General features: G+C 59.9%; 1 protein-coding gene across 1 annotated transcript; it reads right to left on the bottom strand.

The window, feature by feature from the left end:
- Positions 1-568: 568 nt before the first annotated feature.
- Positions 569-9,572, bottom strand: DACT3 (dishevelled binding antagonist of beta catenin 3). Its single transcript, XM_070401512.1, has 4 exons — positions 9,284-9,572; positions 4,172-4,268; positions 3,852-4,004; positions 569-2,835 (listed from the first exon to the last, which is right to left on the bottom strand). Exons 1-4 carry the CDS (start codon positions 9,530-9,532, stop codon positions 1,436-1,438), a joined length of 1,899 nt encoding a protein of 632 aa, XP_070257613.1. The 5' UTR covers positions 9,533-9,572; the 3' UTR covers positions 569-1,435.
- Between the last annotated feature and the right edge of the window lie 431 nt (positions 9,573-10,003).

Genomic DNA, 10,003 nt, shown 5'->3' with positions numbered 1-10,003 from the left:
GAGATGTGCAGGAGGCGGCTGATTGATGTTTCTCTCTCGTCGATGTTTCTAACTCTCTATCTCTCTCCCTTCCTCTCTGTAAAAAAATCAGTGAAATATATTTAAAAAAATAGTAATAATAAAATAAAGAATGCATACATATAGTTCAATTTATGCAACTATATAGCTTTATATATACAGTATAACAATATGTATATGCACATATGTAGTTATATATATTTACATGGTTCCTAGATCCATATATGTATGCAAACACATAAAGGGGAAACATGAGGGGGATGCAAACTGATTATGATGACTTCTGAGAACGGGGATTTGGGACTGTCCCTTTACCTATATTGTTTCTGCTTTTATGAAACCATCTTTATGGCCAAACAAAACTCCATCGAATGCCAGCTTCATTGAGGTAAAATGGCCAATGGTAGGAAAATGATGCCGAGACCAACCTGGCATCTGCCTCCTGGTTCAGGGCACTGCCACATCCACAGCAAACAGCAATCGCTTCATAAATGCCAGTCCAAAGGGAAAGCATTTCTCCCGTTCTAACACAGAAGTAGAGCCCACCACATATGCAACATTGTACATTTATTTACAAAGAGGTTAGAGAAACACACAGAATCTGGCCCCCCTGTGCACCGGGGAGTCACCATCGTCATAATAAATACAGTAATTTTGAAAAAGAAAAAAAAAAATACTGGATTGGAACAGCTGAGGGTCATCCTGAGCTCCCCCCACTCCCTCTCACCAGGGAGGGGGTCACAAGATAGAAGCCATCTTCCTTCCCGTCTTCCACTTCTCAGTCCTCCATAATTGTCCATGGATGGAGATGAAAGAGTAGTTCTTTCCAGGTGTTATCAACTCCTATGTGACCCTCAAAACCCCGAAGTCAGTGCTCCTTGCCTTCCCAGGGCACTCCGCAGGCACCGCCTGGGTCAGACAGAGTCTCCAGCCATGTGCCAAGGGGAAATCCTAGGGGTCCAGAGACATGGAGGGGGGAGCATTTTGTGTACGAGGGGGCCATATCTGGGCATGGAAAGGAGGAATCAGAGGTTCTCCGTGAGAGCAGTGAAGGGCATCAAACAGACTAAGTGTCTAAACTAAATGGGGAAATTCACACTGAATTCCCTCTTCGGCATACCATAGTGCACCCATAGTACAGAAGAAGAAAGTGGGGTTCAGAGGGAGGGGACTTTCTTGCCCACGGGCTGCAGAACCGGGCCACCAGCGGAAGGGGTCAAACAGGGCTCCTCCCCCAATTCCTCCCTCTGGTGGAGGGGGAGCCTTTTCAACCAGGACGTCAGTGGAGGGGGCAGCGAGGGAGGGTCTTTGGAAGCCGAGAAAACGGTGGTCTTTGGAAGGGAGGCGCTGAAGGGCCGGCGACGGGGAGTGTGGTGGTGCTGAGGCAATGAAGGGGGGCGCACAGCCCACCCCGAACTCATACTGTGGTCATGACCTTGAGAGAGCCCGAGCGGAAACGCAGGATCTTTTTCTTGAGCGCGTGGGAAGCCTTGATCTTCACGAAGACTTTGGCGGGGCCGGCGGGCGCCCCTCCACCCGCACCCCCTGCGGGCCCCGACGCTGCGGTGGCGGCCACCAGCTGCTGCGGCCACACGAGGCCCCCGCTGCCGTCCGAGTCGCTGGAGGCGGAGCTGAAGGCGGGCGACTCGCCCTCGCTGGCACTGGACTCGCTCTCGCCGTAGCCGCCGCCCACGCCGCCCGCGGGACCCCGGCGTCCCAAGGGCCCCGGGCGCCCCGCCGAGCACTCGGAGTCGCTGCCCGCGCAGCCGTAGAGCAACCGGCGCTGAGGAGCGGACGGGGAGGGGCCGGGACCGCCGGGGCCCCGGGCGGCGGGGGCGCGGGGGCGGCCGCGACGCCCGTCGGCGGCGTCGATCTCGGCCGTGGAGCGCCAGCGGCGGCAGGACCCCGCGGCCTGCGCGGCCAGCGTGGGTGCCGGGCCCCGGCGAGGCCTCGGGGGCCGCGGCTCCTCGCGCTCCGCCGTCGGGTACTTGGGGGGCCCCGGAGGAGCCGCGGCGGCGCGGCCCAGCAGGCTGGTCTCCGACTGGGAGCGCGCGGCCTTGCGCGCCCGGGGCGAGCCCCTGCGGCCCGAGGCCTCCGTCATGCGTCCGCGGCGGCCCGCGGCCCGGGGGCGCTCCCGGGGCGGGGACTGCTCCACGCTGCGGCCCCGGGTCAGCGGCGGCGCTTTGCGGCGGGCCGCGCGGCCGGGGAGGCCCCGGGTGGCCGCCTGCGCGCCCGGGATGTACTGCGCCTTCACCAGGCGGCCCTCCGCCGGGCTGTCGGGGGGCGAGGGGGCGGCGGGCGACGCGGCGGGCTCGGGCGCCGCCTCCGACTCCCACGGCGAGGCCCAGGGGCGGCCCAGGGCGGCGGGGCTCGCGGGACGACCCCCCGCGCGCTCCACTGGGGGCTCGGGCGCGGGCCGCGCGCCTCCGGGGGGCGGGGACGCGTCGGGCGGCCGCTGGCGCACGCTGTTCTGGCGCCGCGGGCCCCCGTCCGCGCCCCCGGGACTCGTCCGGGGCTGGCCCGCCCCCCGGCGGCGGCGCCTGCGCAGGAGCGCCGAGATGTAGCCGTCCAGGGGCCGCCCCGCGCCCGGGCCGTCGGGCGAGTCTGCCGCTGGACGGCCGCAGGGTCGCGGGCTGCGCAGCGCCACGGCGTGAAGGGGGCTGGGCGTCAGGAAGGGCCCCGCGCGGGCCCGCCGCTCCGCCGAGGAGCAGGCCTCCGGGCCCCCAGACCCCGCTGCCGTCGGATAGGGCGCCGAGAAGGACCGCGGGACTGGTGCCCGGGCTCCCGCCGCCTCGGGGGCGCTGGGGCTGGCGTCTCCTGGTGGAGGAAGCAACAGGTAAAAGGAAGAGTGGGAGAGGCTCTCAGAACCCCTTCCCTGTGCGCCTATGAGGGGCATTTCCCCACTATTGTCCCGTTCCCATCACAAAGAAAGGAAAGGAAGAAAAAATAAAACAAAATAGGAAAGGAAAGGCAAAGTGGAAGGGAAGGAACCCTGCCCTCACGCCTTCCCTTGTTTCAGATTCATAACAACATCTTCACAGCAGCCTGGGAGCCCCGCGTGACCTGCCCTGGTCCGCCTCACTGACCTCCCTCCCTAACCCGCTCCTCCATAGTTACAGGTCTCCAGCCAGAGTGACCTCCGGATGCAGAGGCCAACCGCACTCTGCCTCAGGGCCTTTGCACTTGCTGTTACCAGTTCTTGCCATGCTCTACCCCCTGGGATACCTGATTGGTCCACTCCCTCACTTCGTGGTGCCACTCAAATGTCACAGTCTCAGCGATGCCCTCTCTGAGCAGATTTTGTAAAATTGCGATTCTCTCCCCAACTCAGAGTGACATGCCCCAGTCCCCTTCCCCAGTTTCCTTTTCATTGCACTTGTCAGTGTCTAATACCCCATGTAGTGCACTTACTTATCTTGTATGTTACCTGTTTCACCCACTAGAGTGTCAGTTGTGAGGACAGGGCTTTTTTCATTGCTGTATCCCTCACCCCCAGGACAGGGCTAGGACAGCACCCAGTCGGGGCGCAGGAACTGGTGTAAATGAACCGCAGCAGTTCCTGATGACTGAGAGGCTCCCTGTGCCGAGTTCAATGCCTAAGGCCGAGGCTCGCTGAATACTCAAAGGTTCCCTAGGAGGCAGGCGCTGCTATTAACCCCATTTGAACAGATGGAGAAACGGAGGCCCAGAGAGAAGCGACAGGCTCAAAACCACGCGAAAGGGAATGTCGCGGCCAGAATTCGAATTCAGGTTGGTTTGACTCAGAAGTGTGCTCAAGACCATCTTCTCACTGTCATTTCCCTGGCTGTCAGGGCCCCTCCCACCCACCTTACCTAGGGACTTGGGCCTCTCACTGGCATAGATGCCCCGGGGTTCAGAGGGACCCAGGCGTCCATAGGAGCCAGATCCAGAGAAGCCACTGTCCCCACAGAAGGTCGAGGGTGGTGAGTCAGGACCTCCTGTGGAGCTGGGGTCTTCGTAGAAGCCTGGATTGGGGAGAAACGGAGAGACGAAAGGGGGCTTGGCTGGGGAAACCAGAGGGTGGAGAAAGGAGGAGACCAAGCAACAGAGACAGGGGAGCCAGAGAGAGGGGGGGGAAAGTGGAAAACATTGGGGTATCCCAGCTGCCCCTGCTCCCTTGACCCATGCTCACCTGAGCTGCGCCCACTTTCCTGTTCCAGGCCCCCAGACTCCAGGCTCAGGTCTCCCAGCTGCTGGCCCAGGTCCCAGATGAGTCCGGGCAAGGCCTCCTGAAGGCGTGGCAAGAGCGGGGTGGTCAGAAGGCACCCCCAAGGCCTCTGCCCGTCCCAGTCCCCTATTCCAGGAGTTCAGGGGCAGAGCTCCACCTTGACCACGAGGCTCTGACTTCAAAAGGGTAAAAGCAGGACCGGAGTCCCAGGATCCCCTTCAAAGATCTCTGCCCCTTTATCCATGAGAAAGTCCTTCTGGCTACATCCAGTCCTCGCTGCAGCCACCTCACTCCCTTCTAGGTCCCATCCCTCCCCCCTGCCTTCTTCCATCTGTGCTCATGGCCCCTTGACCCCTATTAGAATGTCCCTCCTTGAGTCTAACTTCAGTTCTTCTTGCTTTAGAGGCACTTCATTGCTAAAAGTTGGGGTCCAGGACCTAGCAGATCCCCTAGCCATTGGTCTGCCTTCTCCCATCCTTGACCTTTTCTTCTCAGATGCTCTCCTCTCCTCCTACTGCCCCTTAGCCACCGATAGAAAGTTCTTTTGCAAGTTTCCTGAGTCCTTTCTGGTGCACACTGACCCCCTTCCCTCACAGGGATAAACTGGCGGGCTCTGACTCATATGTTTTGCTCCTCACTTCGGAAAGAACCCCCATGCCTAGTGGCAAGGCCTTCCTGGCCTCAGTGGTCCCTTTAACCCCTGGGACCACGTCTGCCTCCTGCTCTTGCTCCCTCCCCACCCAGAAGCCCCCAGTGACCGCCCACCGCTCCTCATCCCCAAAAGGAATGTCTGTGGAGTCTACCCTGGCCCCTTCTTGCTGCAGGAAGAGACCATTTCCTATCAGGTGTGAAGAAATGACGGTGAAAATGCTTTGAGGGGAGTGTGACAGGGACTGCGGGTGAGGGCAGGGCCTGAACCGACGCCACTGGGGTCTCTAAGACACTAGAACTTAACACCATTTCGGGAAGTGGGGCCAGAGCCTGGAAGAGTCCCACAGGGTCTGGGTGAGGCCAGAGGTGGCAGCAGCGGGAGCTGACGGTTGACCCTCAGACAAAAGCGGCTTGTCTGGGCGGTGGGAGGGAGGGGAAGAGGGAGGAGGGGCGGGGAGGGCAGGCGCCCAGCGCTGCCTATTTAAGGCAGCAAGACCGGCCAGCTCTGTTGCAGACACCCCCTCCCCCCTGCTTCCCACTCCGGTGACTGCTCTCCTGGGCCCCATCCCCCCCAGAACGGAAGCCCCCATCTGGGCTTGTTTATGGCAAGAAAGGCAACGAGACAGTCCACTTTGGGCTCCTGCTCTGGGTGTGCAGAGGTGCTCAGGGTGGCGTCATCTTTGAGCCAAACCCAGGAAAGCAGGCGAGTTTGTGCAGCATCAGGGGTGGCTAACAAACAAATCAGAATTGCCCACAAGCCCCGTGTCATGTCCCCCCACTAATCGCCCCCTTGCTCACTGCACTAGCCACACTGGCCTCGCTGTTCCCTGAACATGCCTGGCATGTTCCAACCTCAGGAGGATGTGTCCCCCGCATCTCCTTCTGCCTCATTCCCTTGCTTCATTCAGAAACTTTGCTCACCCCATCCCTGCTCCCACCCTCTCTCCAAAATAGCTCCCTGTCATGCTGCACCCCGGGTGCCCTGCCTTTTTCCCTACACAGCAGTAATGCCCTCCCAGCTTAAAGTTATAGATCAGGTTGGCATTTGTTTATTGTCTCTCGCACTGGAATGTCAGGCCCTGGAGGGCAGAGAGACTTAACTGTTTTGTTCACTCCTGCACCTTCCCAACCTCCAGTGCCTAGAACAGTGCCTGGCACAAAGTAGGTGCTCAGGAAAGTTTCCTCGAAGGAATGAATGCGTAGAGGAGAATGCCATACAACAGGAAGAATGGAAGGAAGCCATTTCTGCACGGAACCCTCACCAAGATGAGAGCGTTGAGTGGAGAAAGGAAAGGGCAGGATGTGCAGTGGGAGGGTGGGTCAGAATTACCCGGAGAGCATGTTAAAACCCGAATTGCTGGATCCCTCCAGAACTTCTGGTTCCAGGCAGGAGCCCCCAAAATAGCATTTCTAACCGGTCTCTGTGTGATGCTCTAGTCCAGGGGTCCTCAAACTATGGCCCACGGGCCACATGCAAATACAAATATTGTATTTGTTCCCGTTTTGTTTTTTTACTTCAAAATAAGATATGTGCCGTGTGCATAGGAATTTGTTCATAGTTGTTGTTTTTTTAAACTATAGTCCGGCCCTCCAACGGTCTGGGGGACAGTGAACTGGCCCCCTGTTTAAAAAGTTTGAGGACCCCTGCTCTAGTCCAGTGGGCCTCATTTTGAAAACCACTGGCATAGTCTCTGGGACCTCACCCGCTAAGTCACTGGAGTTTGTACAAAATCAAAGTAAAACTTGGTATTTTGGGTTGCAAACCGTTTCTGCCAGAAGATGGATCAAAGAGGTCTGGAGGGATGAACAAGGTGGCCCAGAGGTGATTTCAGGGGAGTGGATGCATTCAGGGAGTCAAGTGAGGGATCAGGGTCCGGGCTGAGGAGGCATCGTTTGGGTCCTAGTTCCCAGGGTTCAGATTCAGCCCTGGCGCTTCCCAGCTGTGTGACCCTGAGCAGGTTAATTTACCTCTCTGGGCCGTGGTCTCCTCATCTGTAACAGGGCATCCTTCAACCCCCGCTCTTATGGGGTTGTTGTGAGAATGCAATGAGTTAAACCAGCAGTTCCTGTGAAGCACTTAAAAAATGCTAGCTTTTATGGTCACATGAAAGCTCTGAATTTCCAACAAGGAAAATATAAAATCACGTTCGCTTGTGTAATTAAAAATAAATGCTGGTGAGTTCTCCGGGTCTCATTTCAATGCTGCCACTGCAGGGAAGGCAGGAGTTTGGGGGACAGAAAGAAGAGGCCTCCTCTTTGTGCCTGAACCCCCCTCCCCACCTCTCCCTCCCTCAGTCTATTCTAAGTCTGACCTCATTCTTTCCAGCTGCAAAGGCATGAATCTTTAAAAGACCAGGTCTTTGGTCTGAATCTGGCACCCCATTTGCCCACAATGCCTAGTGGACTTGAGGGTGTCGAGCTCAAGCAGGTTTCACATGAGTGTGGTTAGGGCTCCCGGAGACCTAACCCCTTTGCCCAAACTTTTTCAGACCTTTGTTCCTCCCCTAGTCTGTGCCCAACTCCCTTGATCTCTGTTAGGAAGTCCTTCTGTGAGTCTAACTTAAGTCCTTCTTGCTGGAAGGGGACCTTCTTCCTTGGTGGGAGAGAATAGGACCCTCCCATCCCCCCTAGGATTCTTGCCTCTTCTCTCTGGCATACCCTGTTCCTGCATCCCCATCATTATTATTAGAAACGAATGAAGTCTGGCTTCAGTGTTCTTGCTTCAAAGGGATTGGGAGGGGTAAGTAGTAAGACAGAGGCTCAGGAGTGAGTAGAAACCTCCACCCCCTCTTCAAAAGGACCCAGGAACCCCTAACACCAGAGGGATTTATATTTAGCGCTTCTCCGCTCCTCTCTGCGGGGCTGTCTCCCTCCCCTGCCTGCCGCCGCCTCCTCCCTGACGCTGGGACAGAGCTTTGCCTGGAGACTGTGTGTGTGTGTGTGTGATGGGTGGGGGGAGAGGCCTCTCTACTACCACCTCGTGGTGCCTGGGGGGGGGGGGGGGGGCTGAGAGGCAGAGATGGGGAAAGGGAAGGGGGAAGGGTGGGGAGACTGAGGCAGAGAGAGGGAGAGACTGAGGGACCGCGAGGAAGGACACAGCTTGCCCATCCCCATGCCTTCCTCTCCTCGTGGAGGTGGGAGGCGCCTTCCCAGGCCCAGCCTGCCGGGGGTGGGGTGGAGGAGCTGGTGAAGGCCCCCACACTGTGTCTCTAACTTTGGGAGGGGGTGGGGCCTCCCACAGCTGTTTCTGTTTCCAGAGAAGGAATGTGCAGGGTCCCACTCCCGGCCCGGGGAGGGTACTGGGCGTGCAGCCTGGGAGTCTGGCTTCAGTCCCCTCCCCAGTCCCCATCTGGGGTGGGGGCAGTCGAGGTCAGCAGCAGGGAGCGCCCCCTCCCCCGCCACCTCGGCTCAGGTTTCCCCAAACGGGAAGCTCTGACCACCCACAGGCTTGGGGATGGGATCCGCACCGGGGCTGGGGTCTGGGGCCTGGCGGGCTGGGGGGAGGGGAAGAGAGAGGGACAGGGACGGGGACCTAGGGCAGGAAGAGAGGTGCAGAAGGGAAGAGCAGGGAGACAGAAGCACACAGCCAGTCGCAGAGATGAGGAGGGAGAGTGCGAGGAGCCCAGGAAGCGGTGCGAGAATCAAGAGATGACGAGAGGGAGAGTGGAGAATGACAAGAGAGTCATTCTGCAGACTTCTGCCTCGTCTTCCCCCGTTAAAGCGCCCAGAGCCCAGAAGTCAGACCCCCATGGCCCCCTCAACCTGCCTCCTCTTGGGTTAACCAGGGTTGGGACCAGGTAGGGAAGGAGGGGAAGTGCCACAGGAGGGTCAAGATCACCGTGGGGTCCTCGGGGTCTGTGAGCTTCCCTCCGGGGGACCCTAAGATTCCCTCCCCCTGGCCCGGCCCCTCCGGAGATCTCCAAGCACACCCGGACTTAGGGAAGATGGAGCCCTGGCAGCCGGGCCCCAGAGCGGGGCATGTTTGGATCCCAGCTGTGTGACCTTGGGTGAGTCGTTTGCCCTCTCCGAGCCTCAGTTTCTTCCTCTGTAAAATGGGGACTATCCCCTCTGATCATCCAAGCTGCACAAAGACAACGCATGCCCAATACTGGTCCCCAGGCTTGACACATACTTGGCGCCCAGAAACATTTCCTTTGGGGAAGGGGTGCACGGGATGGGGCCCGTGCATCTCTATGGGCTCCAGCAGGGGCGATGCAGTGCCTCCTTCCCCAGTTCGGGGGTGGGGAGGCCACATCCCGCCGCCCGCCGCCCAGACTCCAGGGTCTGCAGCCCCACCCCCTCTCCCTCCCCCCGTCCCCCTCCCCCACCGGGATGGGTATATGAGCATCTAACCGAGACAGACAGACAGACAGACAGACACAGATGGTTGCGGAGGGAGGGAGGGACGGACAGGCGGCCCCTCACCAGCTGCTCCTCCAGGGCCGCCGCGGCCCGGCGCGCCGCCGCTGCATCTTCGTCCTCGTCGGCGTCCTCCTCGTCCTCGGCCTCGGCGCCCCCCATTCCGGGCTGGGCCAGCCGCAGCGCCTGCTGCACGCGGTACTCCTGCCTCTCCCGTAGCCAGTGCAACTCGCAGAGCCCGGCCAGGCTGCCCTCCAGCCAGCCCCGCAGCCGGCCCCGCTCGGGGCTCACCGGGAACGAGAAGGCCCGGATCATGGCTGCGGCCCCCCGCCCCAGCCCAGCGGGGCCCCGCGGCCACCCCTCTGCCGGTCCCACCTCCCCGCCCCAACAGCCCGCCTGCCCGCCCGCCCGCCTGCTGGCCCGGCTGTCACCGTCTCATCTGCATAGGCGCCCGCCCATTGGTCCGCCCACCCCCGCCTCATCTGCATGGCCACGCCCCCGGCCACACAGCAACCGTTACCTATTGCTCCGCCGTTCACGCGCCGCCCCACTCCCTCCACGCGACGCATGCTCGCAGCTTCGCGGCTGCCTACTTGCTTTGCTCTCTGGTGGCCTCGCCACGCCCCCCCACGCTGGCCTGCCATTGGTCCGTGACCACGCCCCCCCACGCGTCACAATGAAACAAGCCCGCCCTTACTCCAATATCATTGGTCCGTGCTTCTCCGGTCCCGCAGAGGGTTCCGCCCCCTTGCGGGCGAGCTCTGGCTACCATTGGTCGGTCTGGCA

This window comes from Myotis yumanensis, unplaced genomic scaffold, assembly GCF_028538775.1.
Source record: "Myotis yumanensis isolate MYYU_CA2020_CCGP unplaced genomic scaffold, mMyoYum1.0.hap1 SCAF_23, whole genome shotgun sequence".
Lineage (NCBI taxonomy): Eukaryota > Metazoa > Chordata > Mammalia > Chiroptera > Vespertilionidae > Myotis > Myotis yumanensis.
The sequence above is the reverse complement of the archived record's forward strand: the minus strand, read 5'-3'. Positions and strand labels throughout refer to the sequence as shown.

Excerpts from the sequence above, each read along its gene's own strand:
- DACT3 (XM_070401512.1), bottom strand. The coding sequence starts at position 9,532 with ATGATCCGGGCCTTCTCGTTCCCGGTGAGCCCCGAGCGGGGCCGGCTG. Across the intron at positions 4,005-4,171 it reads GGAAAGTGGGCGCAGCTCAG|GCTTCTACGAAGACCCCAGC; the intron begins GTGAGCATGGGT and ends TCCCCAATCCAG. Across the intron at positions 2,836-3,851 it reads TGAGAGGCCCAAGTCCCTAG|GAGACGCCAGCCCCAGCGCC; the intron begins GTAAGGTGGGTG and ends TTCCTCCACCAG.